Here is an 18,054-nt window from a genome sequence, read left to right on the forward strand (position 1 = left end):
ACTTTGAATTTACTAGTCCTGGTTAAAGTTAAAATGCCACGTGCTTTAGGGCCAAAGGTTTGCCGTATATGCCAGATACTTGTTAACTATAGTATCCTTTGGCCATTGAAGGCAATAAACCTTCAGAACAATGTGACTGGAGAATGCTGAGGGATAACCAAGTGAATCAATGTAAAGCTTTTATTTCTTTTTAATTGAGATGGGCTCTTGCTGTGTTGCCCACACTGGTCTCCAACTCCTGAGCTCAAGCAGTTCTCCTGCCTCAGCCTCCCAAAGTGCTGAGATTACAGGTCTGAGCCACCATGTCTGACAATTTTAAAGTTTTGTTTTGTTTTGTTTTTGAGACGGAGTGTCCCTCTGTCGCTAGGCTGGATTGCAGTGGCACGATCTCAGCTCACTGCAACCTCCGACTCCCTCGTTCAAGCGAGTAGCTGGGATTACACCACCACGCCCAGCTAATTTTTGTATTTTTAGTAGAGATAGGGTTTCACCAGTTGGCCAGAATGGTCTCAATTTCCTGACCTCGTGATCAGCCCGCCTCGGCCTCCCAAAGTGTTGGGATTACAGGCATGAGCCACCACGCCCAGCCTAAAACTTTAAGTTAACCAATTTTGGATTGGTTTGAATACATGAGGTCCATGTGTTGTTTACCTAGAAAACAAATATTCTAAACTTATAATACTGTCATTTTCTCATTTATATTTTCTTTGTGAATAAAAATTGATTCCCAAGGTCCTTGTGGAAGAGAAGTTTAATGCTAGGTTGGAAATTTCTCATTTCAAGACAACCTCCTCATTTCCTCCGCCATCCCCCCACATTTGCTGTCCTTACCCCCATTCTCTGATGAGTGAACTTGGTGGTGGTGCCCCTGATGTAAATAAGTGGCTGAGCACTCTTGAGGTGGTATTCCTCCATGATAGCTGTGAGACTATATCTCCTAAGCCCAGTAAGGTGCTGATTATCGATGGCCCAACAGAATTCATGAGCTGAACCAGGGAGTAAACTCCTGAGCTGGTTAAACTCCAGAGAATTTTCATAAGAAAGGTCAAGATTCAGCTCCTTTATAATGCTGGTAGCTTCTTCCAGATTTATAACTGGTTAGGAAGGAGTTGTGTGAGGAGGACACTAAAAGGGCCACATTGACTTCTTATAACTTTGTGGTAACTTGTCCATAAAGTCTTAGGCCAGACCTTGTCTTTAAGGTCAGCCATAAATACACTAATCATATGGTTTCATATCTATCACACCTTTCATCCGAGGCTCTCTAATCAGTTTTACAGTTGCTACCTCATTGGCCTATACTTGTTCAGTAAATAATTGGTAATTATTTTTATTCTCATCTTATAGACAGGTTAACCAGTGACAGGACGGTAAAGAATTTTATTTATTCCACAGCATATCAGTGGCAAAGCTGGACTTCACATTTCACTAACTTCTGCTTTAACCAACCTATCATCTTTATGTTGAGCTGAGCTTCGGAAACCCCTTCCTAAAATCATTTGGTTGCTATTTAACAGTAGCATCTTGTACATGATAGTTACTTCAGGGAGTCAGAAGATTGGGGAAGAGGGTTATTTTACTATTTAAAACAGCATAGTCAAGCAACTTTACACAAAGTTTTGGTGTATGCTACCCCTAGGGAAAACTGCAGGGGTGGGGTAGGGATGCTACCTCCATTGTTCTACCCTTAGCTTAAAGAAGGCTTTGTCATATTATGTAACGCAAATTCACATTGCTTTGTGCAGCTGTTTTTGTATAAATAGACCCCTTTTCTTCCTTGTCTTAAAAGGGATTATTTTTCCACTAGAGAAGGCATGCTTCTTGGTTTGTCTCTTTACCTTGAACTCTATTTTAGGTATTACATTTATCTAACTCTTCAAATGGACTAATTTTTTTAGTAGAGCCCCGTGAATTTTTCTCCCTTTCTACATCTCTCCTATCAACTTCGGAGAGAAAGAAGTTAAAAGAATTGTGTTGGTGTTGAAGTAGTTCTTTAAGACAAAAATATCTTATTCTTCTTTTATTGTTCCCTCTTTCAGATCAACTCACAATGAAATGGAGAAGAATAGGTGAGTTGGGGATTTGGGAGGTGGAATGCGGGAGCTTTGTTGCATTCTCTGTTCATTAAGTTCAAACTTGGTTGCTCTTTTTGACTCTTCCCACTAGTAGCACCTGATTTCAGAATTCACCCAGGACCCTCTAAGCAGCATTGCTCATAAATTACTTAGGTAGATATAGAGCTTGCCAGTTAAAAGACTACACCCCTAACCCTCACCCCCACCAGCCCACTCCTGAAGAAAACCTTTGGATGACTATTCCACAGACCAAAGCATTTTAGTAAGAGGCAATATTTCCACAAGTAGTGTTTTTTAAACATTACATGCTACTGAATATAATTGGCAATGTTATCTAAAATATGTATACATAGATATATAAACGCAAACATAATATATGTGTGTATATATTAACACGTGTATTAACATGTGTATGTATGTGTATTTGCAGTTTACTTGTGAATGAAGAGTCTCAAAATTCAGGCAAATGTATGCATAGCAAAAATTGGAGATGGTGCCTAACTAGAGGAGGCCTACCACCGTCACTGGGCTCCATCTTGCCACAGCCTGAGTGGAATCTCTCTCACCTGGATTGCTTCTTGCTGCTTACTTAAATCTTTATTTTCCAAATCCAGTTGCCCCTCCTTCAGTGAGGCCGCAGAGTGGTTCTCAACTCTGGTTGCACATTAGAATCACTTGCAAAGCTTTCTGTGTATTTTTAAACATATTTTTATATTAAACACATTATACACATAGACTTGTAGATTTTTCTGGTGAGGGTAGAGAACAAAGTTTTATTTCTGCTGATTCTATAAAATAACTTTTTATTATAGAAAATTTCAAATCTGGCCAGGTACAGTGGCTCACACCTGTTATCCCAGCACTTTGGGAGGCCAAAGTGGCTGGATCACCTGAGGTCAGGAGTTTGAGACCAGCCTGCCCAACATGGCAAAACCCTGTGTCAACTGATAATACAAAAATTAGCCAGGTGTGGTGGCACGTGCCTGTAATCCCAGCTACTAGGGAGGCTGAGACAGGAGAATCACTTGAACCCTAGAGGCGGAGGTTGCAGTGAGCTAAGATCCCACCACTGCACTCCGGCCTGGGCAACAGAGTGAGACTCTGTCTTAAAAAAAAAAGAAAAAGAAAAAGAAAAAAGAAAAAATTTCAAATCTACAAAAGTAGAGTGACTAATCAACTCCTATGTATCCATTACCCAGCTTCAATAATTATCAGCATTTTGCCAGTCTTCTATAAGCAAAACCACCTCTCCCCATGGAGTATTTTAAAGCAAATTTTCTTGTATATCTCTAGTAAACACCAAAAAAAAGCCACAAAATACCCAAAACAACAACAACAAAGAAAAAACACTTGGTTTTACCATACTGAAAAAAAATTAATGATAACTTTCTGTGGAGCTTTTAAAAGCCAACAAACAGACAAACAAAATAATGCCCAGACCCTTACCTTTAGCAATTCTGATTTAACTGGTTTGGGTTGAGGCTCTGCATTTGTATGTTTCAAAAGCTCCTCAGATGATTCTCATGTGCAGCCATGGCGGAGAACCATTGAACTAGCCTCATTCTGGTCTCTGAGCTCCCATCAATTTGAAATGCAGGCTACCCATCCAAATTGAGTGCTTTCTCAGTGCCCTGCATGAACAAGAAAAGGATGTGTAATGATGGCTCTGTAAAGACGTGGTTATTTCCTGCCAACCCTCTTTGAAAAAGGAGCCTGACTCTGAAAGTCAGGATCTGAATTATATTTATGTTTCATCAGTGAAAGGGCAGACCAAACCCTTCCCAGGCAGGTAGAATTCTAGAAGAGGGCGATTAGCTTTACTCCACTATGGAATTTTGTGTGTGTGTGTGTGTATGTGTGTGATGGTGAGTGTGCCTCACTGCACATATGCTTCTGCTCATCCCTTCGTCTTCCCTTTTAATTGTTCTATGATCGTGACTGACCATGTTTTAAGTTGAAGCTTCCTTTATGCTTTAGCTATTTACATATCATGAACTAGAAACACAAAAGTATCTCTTAAAGTGGAAAGGTAGTCAGTGTGGCTTCTCTTTCTCATCTTTAGATTTTCTCTTCAGATTCTCTCCCTTCTTCCTGCCTTTGCAGTGATGTGGGTAAACCAGGACTGTTTCTACTAAAAAGTCTTCTAGTTCTTCACCCCCCTAATACTTTACTTTGGTATTTATTATTATTATTATTAAAATTTGATCCCTTCACATAAAGACTTACTAAAACTTTGTGACTTTTGCCTCTGCAGGAATGCCACAGAATGTCAATTGTATTATTTATTTTAGCACCTCAGGGATGTTTATTTTTTGTCTATGGTGGCCCCAGAACTTGTGCGTGTTACTGGGTATTAAATGCGTTCCTAGTAGGGTATTAAATCAGCAAGGTCCTCATCCAAGATAAATGTGCAGTTTGTCCAATGGTAAAGATGCAGAGACAGTTTCAGTTAATATACTAAGTGCTAAGATTGAGGTGTGCACAAGAAGCTGGAGGTAAAAAGTCTAGAAGAGTGGACGTGAAGTCACCACTAGGCAAGCTGCCTATAATTGAGCTTGCTTCCATATGACCAGTCAATTTTGCTTGTTGAAGGGTTAGTTATCTAGTTTCCTTCTTTTCTTTTTTGGAATTTGGTCTTTTAAGGTCTTGATAGTCTTTCTAGTCTAGAGCATGTGAACAGAAGAGAAGGAAAATCAGGACTCAGTTTACTTAATTTAAGCAAGCATTGGTTGCTGCAGTTCAGGGGAGGTTAAAGCTGCTGGGCTTCCCTCTCTTATTAGTGTTGATGTTTACGAACTTCAGGGTTTGGAGGTCAGTTGAACAGCTGTTTTTGTACTCTTCCTGGTTTTAGTAGCTGAGTTCTATAAAAGAATACCACTCTGGTAAATACTAATACACTTTAGCCATTTTTTACCTGATAACATTGCATAAAAAGATTATCATGGCTTTCATTGCTTCTCGGCCTTTTGGCTATAATCAAGTGTAAAAAGATTGCCATGGGTCTCAAAAAAAAAAAGGAAGAAGAAAAGGCAACTTAGGAAAAGAATTTCTGACAATGAGATTTTCCCTTTTGATATTGCAGAGCTGATTATACTTGGGTTAGTTTTCTTGAATGGAAACCTTTTCTATAGCACTTTAGAGATCCTAAATAATTAGTGTTACTCTATATTATCAGGACTTAACTGTAAGGATATTATACCCAACACCAACACTTTGAAGTATCTTCGCATTGGTGGGACAATAAATGAAAAGACTTCTAGAATGGTGGTGGTAGTATTCTCTACTCAACAGAATAGGTGTTGAGCACCTCAGATGCCATGTAGTAGGTGCTGGGACTACAGAGTCCAGTAAAGGCTACGCACTGCTGTGGAGGAGCTCAGATTAATATCACTCTACAGGGGGTTTGTCAGTCAGCACATGGCCTGTGTTTCTCTGCATTTTAACTAATTTTCTGGGTCTGAGCTCCTAAGAAAACACCCTTAGGGGTGTGGGGGTGGCGGGCGGTGTATGTGTGTGGTTTTTCTTTTTTTAAACTAATCTTGCGGAAAATTTTGAGAAATATAGAAAACAATACTAAAAATTTAAATCATCCATGGTTCTGGCACTCAGAGAAAACCAGTGGAACTTGGAAGTATATCTTTCCAATTGTTTTGGAAAAGAACTGAAAATATAGTTTTGTGTGGAAAGTTAGAAAATTCAGAAAAGCACAAAGAATGTAAAATCACCTGTAATAGGCCTCTCAGAGGTAACACCTGCTAACATTTGTTCTATATCCATCTAGACTTTTGTGTACAGTTTTTTTTAACCAACATGGGATCATATAGTAATAATTCGTAGCATCTTTTCCAGTTATAAACATTTTCCAGCGTCATTAAATCTCCTTTTCCAACATTACTTAATGCCCAGTATTATATTATATGAATACGTTAAACCTCGTGTAATCAGTCTCCTAGTTTGGATTCTTCCCAGAACCTAAACAATGCTTTCTTAAACCACCTGTAGAAAAATCTCTGTCCAACGTCATAATTATTTCCTTAGGATAAATTTATAGCTGTGGAATTGGTGGTGAGCACGTTTTTAGGATTGCTGGATTGTCCACCAGGCAGGTTATAGGCAGTATTTTCCCTACACTTCACAAGTTGATGTTATAACTTAAAACCTTTATGAGTTTGATAAGTAAAAAATAAAAAACACCCGCACGGGCAACTTGTTTTAATTTGCATTTCTTGTACTACTAGCATAGTTGAGCAGTGTTGATGTCTTTGACTCTGTGCGTCTCTTTGTGCAAATTGTCTATTCAATAGCCTTTGCCCAATTTTCTACTGAAGAATTTATCTTTATTTTAAAAAGTTTCAGTAATATAAAGGACATATATGAAAGATACTGACACTTTTTCTATCACATAACTGTCCAGTTTGCCATTTAGCTTTACAGAATCAGTCTTCCCTCACTGATTCAAGTTGCTGCCTTTGGTGTATACTTAGTTTTTGTTTATGGCTAGGTCTCTTTCTAGACTGATTCTTCCAGTCCATTGATCCATCTCTTCTTTCTATGCCAATACATCCCCTTGCATTCTCCTTTTTTTATTTTTCCATGGTCTTATCTATTTTCACCAGTTTATTTTTCCTGAAAAAAACTTTATGAATTCCCCAACCCCTAACTTCTTTTGGGAGTTTAAAAATTAACATTGCATAATTCCAATATAAATTGACCTTGAAAAGTTCATGCTTATATATTAGATCTTTTCATCCAGGATTTGGTGTGTGTCTTTATTGAGATCTCTCTTTATTCAGATCTGTCTCTAAGCAAAGTTTTGTAGCGAAGTTTTCCACACAGGTCTTATACATGTCCTGTAAAAGGTATTCCTGGATTTGTATATTTTTAGATTGCTATTGGTTTCCCATTTTAGTTAACTAATTGATTATTGTTGGAATATAAAAATATTTGAATATTTTGTTGTTATATACCCTTTATTGATGATAATTCTGCTATATCTTTCTCTTAACTGAGAATTCCTCCACTTTAATATAAAGCCTTTCAATGAGCCCCTCAGCAAATGGAGACTGAGCAAACACATGTAAGCTACAGCCAATAGGTCAGGAGCCAGGTGGTAGAATAGACTCTTTTTTCAAAAGATGGCTCTGGCATTTCCTTTAATAGTAGACATCTATTTTTCTGGAATGGTGCATATGCAGCTCTTGCTGGAATTAGGTGCCTGGTCTGGAGCTACTACCTCTGCCAGAGTCTTCTGATCCTGTGACAGAAGATTTCTGTGTGGCTCCATGGAGAAGACTCCGCAGCCCAGTCTAAGCTGTTATTTCCATTTGATCAAACAGTATTTCAGTGGCATCTGGTCTGGCATGAGAAACTAATTCAGTCAGGTCTCTTCTGGAAGAATATTCTAATTGATTACAGGTCCCTGTAGTTGTTCCTTTTGGATTTTGATTTTTCGAATGACCAAGTCCCTTATATCGGAAGGGCTGGGGCCTGACTTTTGCACTGGGCCTGAGTTGTGGTATGTGTTGCATCACTCTTATTGTTTCTGAACTTTCTTGACCACATTCAGATTTCACTCTGGGATGTTGTAACAAGTCCGTGTTTGTTGCAACATGGGGTAAGGTTATTACGAAGGAGAGACACAGGGATCAGTGTATAAATCCAGTCTATATTGATGGTCTGGAGAAGAACTCACATTTGTACCACAAGAATCGTCTTTCTTGTACTCTAACCCTTGAGTAGATGACACCTGCCTTTGGCAAGACTTGGAGGAGAGACCCACGCTGGTCATTTGACCAATTTCTAGTCTCCTACCTGGAACTCTGGGGCTACTCCCTGACTTTTTGTCATAGGCATTAATAGTCAAACAGTGGGATAGAGCCAACAAGTATGATTATAATATATATGTTGCATTTGAAAATTAGGCTCTAAAAAGGAAGTATTAATGAGGTGTACTTATGCATTTTATACTTTAATAAAGAAGTGATCTTATCTCTCCAAAATGTAGCCACTGTGAACTGCTATTTATGTATTATTCACTGAATATATTAATATCTTTGTATTTTCTACAAAGATTTATCAGCACAACTGTGAGAAATCTTCAAAACCTTTTAGGGTTCCAATTAAGTTGGTAATAATGATGCACTTGGCAATTGTTTATAAAGGGATCATTTTAGAGAAAGAAGGAAAGTATTTTTTCCCTTTTCAAAGCATGACTTGTCATCTTCACCTAGTAGGGCTTTGTTCTCAATGCAGAATCTCTTGTGACCCTTGACACTTTAAGGGATTAATTTTACAAGTCCCATTAATAAGACTTGCTCCTTCTTACTTTATACTAAATACCTTCTTTTCCTTATTATACAGCTCATACATACCCATATCTAAAATTATTTTTGTTCAACCTCCAATTATCTTATAGGATTTAAGATGCTATTTAATTGGGTAAGTCTGTGCACCCACTGAGATAGGTGATAAAATGGTGAAACCTCAAAATAGGCTACCCTGTTTAGGGTGATCTATTTGGAAAGGAAAAGAAAGTTATGATAGGCTATGAAAACTTGGAAATAAGTTAAGTCAGATGGGATGTTTGAGGGTGAGGAAAAAGAAAGAACGTGTTTGGTAAGAACAAAGGGGAGCCCATTCTATAACTTTAGGTGGGAGCTGATATCTGTCAGGGTTTGAATGTAGCTCCTACAAATCATTCTGTAATAATTCATCTACATGTTTGAGCACTCCAACTAAATTTTAATTACCTCAAAGGTAGGGACTTGATCTTACTCAATATTGTATCCCAAGACTAGCTGGGGGCACTGGCTCACACCTGTAATCCCAACACTTTAGGAGGCCGAGGTGGGAGGATCAGTTGAGCCCAGGAATTCAGGACCAGCCTGGGCGACATAGTGAGACCCATCTGTACCAAAATAAATTAATTAATTAATTAGCTGGGCGTGGTGGCGTGCACCTGTAGTCCCAGCTACTCAGGAGGCTGAGGTGGGAGGATTGCTTGAGTCTATGAAGTTGAGGCTACAGTGAACTGTGATGGCACCAGTACACTCCAGCCTGGTTGACAATGCAGGAAAAAAAAAAAAAAGAAAATATAGCCTGTGACCTAAGAAAGCAGCAGAACGTAACATAATAGTTTTTTTTTTTCTCTTTTTGAGACAGAGTCTTGCTCTGTCGCCAGGCTGGAGTGCAGTGGCACAATCTCAGCTCACTGCAACCTCTGCCTCCCAGGTTCAAACGATTCTCGTACCTCAACCTCCTAAGTAGCTGGGATTACAGATGTGCACCACCACACCTGGCTAATTTTTGTATTGTTAGTAGAAATGGGGTTTTGCCATGTTGCCCAGGCTGGTCTCGAACCCCTGGCCTCAAGTGATCCACCCACCTCGGCCTTCCAAAGTGATGGGATTACAGGCATGAGCCACCGCGCCCGGCCCAGCCTGTTACACTTTCAATAAAGAGAAGTAATCACAGATAACAGTGCTTCCCTCAAACACACACACACATATCCACACACCCCTCATTTGGTACCACTTCTGGTCTTGATTACATTCAAGTCAGAAAGAACTTTAAGGATAGTATATTAAGTGCAGGAGACACTATCTACAGATAGCACCATCTGCCTAATAATCCTACTCTGTTGAATCTATTCCCCAATTTGCAGATCTACTAGCCTGAGAGAGATTCATAGATAGAATCAAGGAAGCATGGTCTGTGAAGAGCTACCGTCAGAATTGTCTGAGACACGCAGGTTAGCCCAGGTGCCTTCTATCAGTGCCAAAGCTCTGGTAGGAGCTGGTGCCTCAAACAGCTTGGCACCTTCTTCATTAATAACTTCCTTCACTTGGATATTTACTTTCCGTAATTCATGGCTGGCAAGAGTTAAGGAAGACTAACAACAGAAATATGTGGTATCTGAATATATTTTATATTTAAATCTTTAATCTGTTTGGAATTTATTTTGATGTTAACCTCCTCACTCTCTTGCCATTTTCTGAGTAATCCATTCTTTCCCCAAGGATTTGTGGCATTATCTCCTTTATGTGCTAAATTCCTATCTATTCTTAGGTCTGTTTCTGGGGATTTCTATCCTGTTCACTTGATTTGTCTGCCTATTCCTGTATTAGTACTACACTGTTTTTAATTATTGAAGCTTTATAATACAATTTAATATCTGGTACAGCACATTCCTCCTCATTATTCTTCTTTTTCAAAAATTTTGGCAGTGTCTCACACATCTATTCTTCTAGATGAAGTGTAGTCCCAGCATTAAAAAGAACACTGTTGGGAGTTTTTTTCTTGGAATTGTGTTAAATTTGTAAACAAACTTGAGAAACATTGACATTTTTTGTTTGGAGGGTTCATATCCAGGAATCTGCTATTTTTTTCATTTACTCAAATATTCTTTGTCTTTCGACAGAAAGTTTTATAGTTTTCTTCCCATAGATCCTTCCCAATCTGTTTTAAATTTGCTCCCCAGTATGTTATACTTTCTTCTTGCTATTGCACGTGAGATATTTTAAGATCTGTGTGCTTGGACTTCGCAAGTCAATACGTATTTCCCTTTATTTTTATTTTCCTTTGGCCCTTGCAGTAGAGGTCAAGGAGGCAGGCCCAGGCTCTTCAGAATGCTTGCTCCTGCAGCAAGCAGAAGTGAGGCAGCTGCCTCTCTCCCAACCGTGGAATCCTTTCTACCCCTGCCTCTCCATGATGTGAATGGGAAATAAAGGAATCTTTTATTTTGCATTCATTGGCTTTATAAAACCCTTGCTAATTTTGTAAATGTAAAGAAATAGTACCTTTAGCATAAGCATTTTCTGTGTTTCCACAGAAAATGGATTAGATTTTCCATTAATTATTTTAATGACAAAAGATGTCCATTTTCTTCAAGGAAGTGTTCAGAAAAATGGATTTTGCCAGATAGCCTCTGTCTGCCTAGTGAGACATTTTTTAGTTCCTATTGATTGTAAAAGGAATATTATAGGGCCATTATTATCTGTGTTTGCTCACAGTAAATCTCCTTCTACAGAGGAAGCTAGGATTGAAAGGATAACTGCTACCACATACAGAGTACTCCCTGTCAGACCCTGACCCAGGGGCTTCCATACCTTGTCTCAGTCAGTACCCATGGCAGCCCTCCCAGGCAGGCACTTGTCACCCTCTTTCTACTAATAAGAAAACTGAGGCTACACAGAGTTAAGTAATTTGCTCAAGGTCACACAGGGAGCAAGTGGCAGAGCCAGGATCTCAAACATTTACTGTTTTTTTAATACTAATTTTTAATTTTTGTGGCCATGTGGTAGGTGTGTATATTTATGGGGTGCATGAGGTGTTTGATACAGGCATGCAATGCATAATAACCACATCACGTAAAATGTGGTGTTCATCCCCTCAAGCATTTATCCTTTGTGTTACAAACCATCCAGTTCTACTCTTCCAGTTATTTAAAAATATACAATTAAATTATTTTGACTATAGTTACCCTGTTGTGCTATCAAATACTAGGTGTTATTCATTCTTTCAAGCTATTTTTTTTTTAAACCCATTAACCATCCCCATCTCCTCCCCACCGCCACCACCTTTCCCAGCCTCTGGTAACCCTCCTACTCTCTATGTCTGTGAGTTCAATTGCTTTGATTTTTACGTCCAACAAATAAGTGAGAATAAGCAATGTTTGTCTTTCTGTGCCTGGCTTATTTCACTTAACCTAATGATCTCCAATTCCAGCCATGTTGTTGCAAATGACAGGATCCCATTCTTTTTATGGCTGAATATTGCTCCATTATGTATATGTACCACATTTCTCCAGGCATTTACTCTTAATCACTGCATTAATGTTTGGTTGCATAGTGACTGAAAGACTCAGAATATTTTCTAAAAATTTAAAATAAAAATCAATAAAATTTGGGATACTTAAAACTTACTGAAGAGAATCTATAGTTGTACCTAAATTCGTCATTACTAGTTATAGGCCATACTTGCTTGGGAGCATGACTTATTATAGTTCAAAGATTGGTTTCTTTATGCCGCTGTAGACCAAAGGTATATCAGCCTATTCAGAATAATTAAAGTTATATTTCTGAAGAGTCAGAAGGTGAAGTTTGTTAAAGTTCATGACCTAAGTACAAAGCAGTGTGGATCAGTGCTAAAGGAAGAGGCAGCCAGGAAGCTGGGAGGTAGCTCTTGGCAACAGAGCGAAGACTGTCTGAAGAAGATGTGATGGGAGGAGAGCCAACTGCAGGGGTCAGATTGAGGTGTCGGGTGGCTTCCTGTTGAGGATATATGGCAAAACCCCTGCTAGTTCCCCAAACAGGAGTTTGACCTGGTTTAAAATGGGACAGCAGGGCAGGGAAGTAGTCAGAACTGAGAAGAGAATGCTGAGATGGGTGGTGGTTCTGCTTGTTTTGGATCTGGGAGCTCCGTGGGTACTCAGGGCTGGCAGAGGGATTCTAGATCCCAGGAGTTTGTGTGTGTGTATGTGTGTCTGTTTATGTGTCTGTGTGTGTGTCAGGGTTGGAGAGCCTTGGTAGGAGCTGTACGTAACAGAGGGGTCTGTTTGCTTTTTTTGGTTGAGAGATTGGATTTCACTACTATATGATGGAACTGAGTCTACTTAATATATTTCATTGCTCTCCTGTGGTTGGCCCGGGCACCAGTGTGGGGATGGCTGCAGGCAGTGGCATGTGGGCAGGGGGCAGCCATCAGGCTGCAGCTGTGAGGCGCCAGAGAAGGCCAAGGCAGACCCTGCCAAAGACAGAGGTGGCTTTGGGTCTCTGCAAAAATCCAGAAAGAATTCTGGTCCTATTTTTGTAGAACTAGGCCAGAAAACACTGAATGAACAAGTATTAGCCTCAGCTGGAATTAGTCAAATGGCTTATTTCTAGTTTCACAACTAGGAGTGTTCTTTGGAAACCCACATTTAGGTAGTGAAAATTGCACTTTCTGGGCAAGACTCCTATAAGGCTAGAAATGACAATGCTTCAAAAGATGACTTTATTATATTTTTATCAGTGGACAAACTTCCTAAAAAAATTCACACACTCATATCTGCATATAAACCAACATCATAAAAGTACTAATATGACAATCATGCAGACTGAATCATGCAGTCTTTGCAAATAACAAGCTGACTGAAAAATATCCAAATATAATTTTAATTTTTGAACTTTTTCTTCTAATTCGAAAATTAGCTCACACCTGTAATCCCAGCACTTTGGGAGGCTGAGGCAGGTGGATCGCTTGAGGCCAGGAGTTCAACACCAGCCTGGCCAACATGGTGAAACCCCATCTCTACTAAAAATACAAAAATTAGCCGGACGTGGTGGCCGGCACCTGTAATCCCAGCTACTCAGGAGGCTGAGGCAGGAGAATCTGTTGAGCCTGGGAGGCAGAGGTTGCCGTGAGCTGAGATCACGCCATTGTACTCCAGCCTGGGCAACAATAGCGAGAACTGCATCTCAAAAATAGAAAAAGAAAAAGAAAATTAGTCTATAAGTTTTATGACAAGAAATAAATTAGACAAATTTATAAATGTATAAATTATACTTTCTCATAGTGTTTCTAATAACATCTATTTTCATGGCTCTTGTTGAAGAATATTATCCAAGATTAACAAGTATGTTTTACATACAAGTTTTCTTCCCTTCCCCTCCCCGTCCCCACCCGTTGCAGTAGTGGGAGGAGCAAACCTGTAAGGTGAGTCTTTGCTATGACTCTGCCACATGGACAGGTTTTCAGAACAAGTGAAAGACTTACAAAATAGTAAAACCCGTGTCCCATTACCTCTTCCTAGCTCAGAAAGGAATGCTGTACTCCCCAAGCTTGCCAAACCTTAGAGTGCCCTTGGAGAGTTCAGGACTACTTCCTCATGACCTAGAGGAGGCAGGAGGCTCAGAAGGAAGGAAGTCTGATGCCTCGCTTACTAGACCTGCCTTGGGGGAACATCCTGAAGTCTCCCTAGAGAGTGTGAATTGACTTCTTACATTAATATCATGCATATTCACCTGTCCTATAGCTTTCTGAAGCCATTTCCTTTTTTTGGTCTACATTTCAACTTTTGCTATACCAGTACAATTCTTAAGAGGAAAAACGGCAAGCCTATAAGGCATTGCATTGTTTCCCAATTCAGCTGGAGGGTAGCCTCCTAGACTCCAGGAAGCTCTGCTCCAAGTAGGTTGTGTGTGGGCAATGAATGTTATCTAAAACCTGAAGACTCTGAGCACTGCTGATGGTGCAAAGATGCAGTAGAGATGGACTCTGTCCTCTAGAAGCTTAAAGTCTAGTTGAATAGATGACATAATCCTTTCAGCAAACACTTATTAAGCACGTATGTGTTTGAGGCACTGTGGCAGCACAGCAATGATTAAGCTACAGTCCTGACTTTCTAAGGAGACTGCAGTGAATCGTTAAGTAACAATTACAAAACAATTCAGGCAGTACAGTGAACTTCCCAATGAATAGTATAAACAAGTGATGCTGAGAAAATAGAGGAATCACTGTGAGCTAGGATGGCTTGGGAAGGCTTTAAGGAGGTGGTAAGCTTAAGCAAAAACCCCAAATCTCAGCTGTTTCTTACATTCACAGAATCTTCCAGGTTCTAGAATAAAGCACAAACCATTTCAAGGAAATGTAAATTTCTAAATTGGAGCAACTCTTGTGCTCTCTCTTCAGTCAGTTGCCATGTCTGCTTCTTCATCTAGCTCTTTTCCCTCTCCCACTCCGTGCCATTGTATCGGTCTGACATACTCCAAGAACAAAAAGTATACAAAATGACTCAGTAAAAACCCCCCTCGCTTCCTTCCTTATCTCTGTCTGACTGTTCCTTGCCTTCTCCCTGCCTAGCCAGTTTCTTATGTGTCGTTCCAGAGTTTGTCTACATACAAGAAAACATGAATATAGATTCTTGTTTTCCTCCGCCTTTAAGGTAGCATGGTATACTTACAGTTTGGAATCTTGCTTTTCTCCACTTCACAATATATCTGGAAAATCTTTCCTAATAGGACATAAAGCACATTCTCATTCTTTTTGATAGCTACATAGTACTCCATGGTGTGGATGTAGCATAATTTATTTAACCAGTTCCCTCCTGGCTGGTCATTTGGGTTGTTTCAATCTTTGCTATTACAAATAAAGCTTCAACAAATAACGCCACAGATATATATGCTCCTTGACTTATGATGGGGTTATGTCTCAAAAAGCCCATCATAAATAAAAAACATCCCAAGTCTAATATGCATTTAATACTTCAATAAACTCATTATAAATTTTAAAAAATTGTAAATTGAACCATCGTGAATCAGGGATCATTGCTGTATATAGTATTTACATATGTGAATGACCATATAATAGCAGATATTATTCCCTACCCCAACGCTTGTATTATCAACAGACTTAGCTTTGAAAACCTTGGATTTTGCTTCTCATTGGTTTTCACCAGAATTGTCTGGTTCAAAATATGTTTATTCAGCAAGAGGTCATTGGTAGCATTTGCCATAGCAAGGGCTGAGCAACTTCACACTCTTTTAGAACTCATTCTGCCTGGGGTGCTTCTGGCCCACTGTGAAATCTCAAGTGCTGCCGTGGTCTTGTTTTCATAGACGGGCTCATCTTCGCTTGTGCCTGGAGAAGCTGAAGGGGCTGGTGCCACTTGGACCCGAATCAAGTCGACACACTACGTTGAGTTTATTAACAAAAGCCAAATTGCACATAAAGGTAAGTGTATTGTTGGGATGCTGCTTTATCCTTACCTGTTCAGTGAGGGTTTGTCTGTTGTTATATCTCCAGGACAGTCCTCTCCCCAGAACTCCTCCAGTCTGGCTATTGGACGAATCACAGGTACCTCAAATGCAACATATTAAAAACCTAGCTGAGTGTTTCTCACTCCCATGCACCAGAGGTTAAATGGTCCATCCAACTCTCCATCCAGTTGTACAAGCCCGAAACTCAGGAGTCCTTGATAGCTCCTGCTCCTTAACCGTATATATCTAGGCCATCTCCAAGGCCTAAATATTTTACAACCTGGTCTACTTCCATCTTCATCCCCACTGTCTACTGCAATAAAATCCTCAGAGGTCTCCTTGTATCCCTCTGGGTCCCTCCCATCTGCTTTCCATGCTTCCTGAGAACAGTCCTTTCAAGGTGCAAATCAACATGTGACCTTGTTTAAAATTCTTCTGTGGCTCAGGACAAGCTCTGTCACCTGGCCTGCCCCAGGCTCTGCCTTGCCTGGTCCTCACCTGCCTCTGCAGCACCATCTTGTTCCCCAAGTCCCCTTTCTCCAGCTCTTCCTCCAGTCCCTGGCACTGTCGTATTGTCTTACTTTAGGGCCTTTGTCCATGCTGTTCCCTTCTACTTACTCTTCAGATCACAGTGCAAGTCTCTCTAGCTCAGAGAATCCTTCGCTGACTTTCCCGACTCAGTGACCTCCTTCCTGTGACAGGTGGTCCAGGCACTGGGTATCTCTTAGCCCTGTCATAACTGACATTTGACAGTGGTTTGTGTGACCACTGGGTTGTCTCAGTCCTTAGACTGTACGCTCCACGAGGCAGGGGACTAGGTCTTTGTGCTCACCTCGCAGCCCCAGCACCTCCCAGGGTGTTGGGCACAGAGTTGACACTCTCTATGCTGCCTGAATAGCAAAGGGTAAGGGGAGTTGGATTCAAAGTCTGCAGAGCCAAAATCCCTGTTTAGCATGTTCGTATAATCATATTATAGTTGGACAAATGTTACTTTAATTATGGTTAGTAGCCTACATTCATGACAATTCTGGGAGAAAACCTCTATTTAAAGCAAAACAGCTACAATTAAACAATCTTCTTAATTATCTGAAGAATATGAGAAGCTAGGGGGCAGATTTGTAAAAATGAGTATTATATGGAAATGTGTTTTCTAAACTCTTCTGTTGGACAAATTAGAATCAGGACATCAAAAGGGACTATTATTTCCTGCTAACAAACAGAAGTTAATTGAGATTTGGCATGACACAAAAAAGTGCTTATGTAATTGGGACATGTACTTGAATAAACATAGTTTTAAATGGAAGCATGTTTCTTAAGCTCCCGTCACGTGCAGTTTTCTAGTTCAGAGATCAGGTGTTCAGGGGATCGCTGCAAACAAGGGAGATCAGGTTGGGGGCTGCTGCCTGCAGTCTTTTTGATACTAAAACTGAGGGCTACCAGGGTGCCACCATGTGAGAGCTCTCCCCCAGAATCCCTGTGACAGGACAAGTACCCCCAGCACTGGCGATGCTGAAGAGTCAGACGAAGCCAGGAGTCACTGGCCAGTCGACTTCTGTCTCAGGGAGAAGCTTGACGAGTGGCACCAGAAGGCGTCTGAGGAAGTTTGGCGCATTCTACTGCTAGAAAGGAAGACGCGGGAGGCATTGACCATTTAGAAATCTCCCTGTGGGGCCCAACAACTACCCCTTTGACTTGCAGAAACTTGAAGATTGTGACAGAAAAGCCGTTCACCAAATAGACCAGCTTCAGCGAGAACAGCGACACCTGAAGAGGCAGCTGGAGAAACTGGGCATTGAGAGGATCCGGATGGACAGCATTGGCTCCACCGTCTCCTCGGAGCGCTCCGACTCCGACAGGGGTGAGCCCCTCTCACTCTCCTCCTGTCTCCCTTGTCCTCTCCCACTTCCAGAGCAGGGGTTCAGTGCTGCAGACAGGAGGGGAGTGTAAGAAGAACTAAGACATTGGGTGTGATGTAGAGAAGTCAAACAGTGTGACCTGCAGTGACAGGTTCCTCCTCCCTGCTAACAGTTAGGTGACAACCCACAGAAGGGTTTGATTGGGGTTGGTTTTCAGCCTGAGTTTGTTTTGTTTTGTTTTGAGACAGAATCTTGCTCTGTCACCCAGGCTGGAATGCAGTGGTGTGATCTTGGCTCACTGCAACCTCTGCCTCCCGGGTTCAAGTGATTCCACTGCCTCAGCCTCCCAAGCAGCTGGGATTACAGGCACACACCACAATGCCTGGC

General features: G+C 40.6%; 1 protein-coding gene across 3 annotated transcripts in view; it reads left to right on the top strand.

Annotated features, from left to right (window-relative positions):
- MXD1 (MAX dimerization protein 1) overlaps positions 1-18,054 on the top strand; it is a 28,048-nt gene that overhangs the window by 4,822 nt on the left and 5,172 nt on the right. For 2 of the 3 annotated variants that reach the window (XM_011985019.1, XM_011985020.1), the window contains exons 3-5: positions 2,040-2,069; positions 15,671-15,785; positions 17,510-17,669. In XM_011985019.1, coding sequence (XP_011840409.1) covers positions 2,040-2,069; positions 15,671-15,785; positions 17,510-17,669 — 305 coding nt within the window. The remainder of the gene's footprint in view (positions 1-2,039; positions 2,070-15,670; positions 15,786-17,509; positions 17,670-18,054) is intronic. The other variant, XM_011985021.1, reaches the window with a different exon arrangement.

The sequence above is a fragment of the Mandrillus leucophaeus genome, unplaced genomic scaffold (genome assembly GCF_000951045.1).
Source record: "Mandrillus leucophaeus isolate KB7577 unplaced genomic scaffold, Mleu.le_1.0 Scaffold279, whole genome shotgun sequence".
NCBI lineage: Eukaryota > Metazoa > Chordata > Mammalia > Primates > Cercopithecidae > Mandrillus > Mandrillus leucophaeus.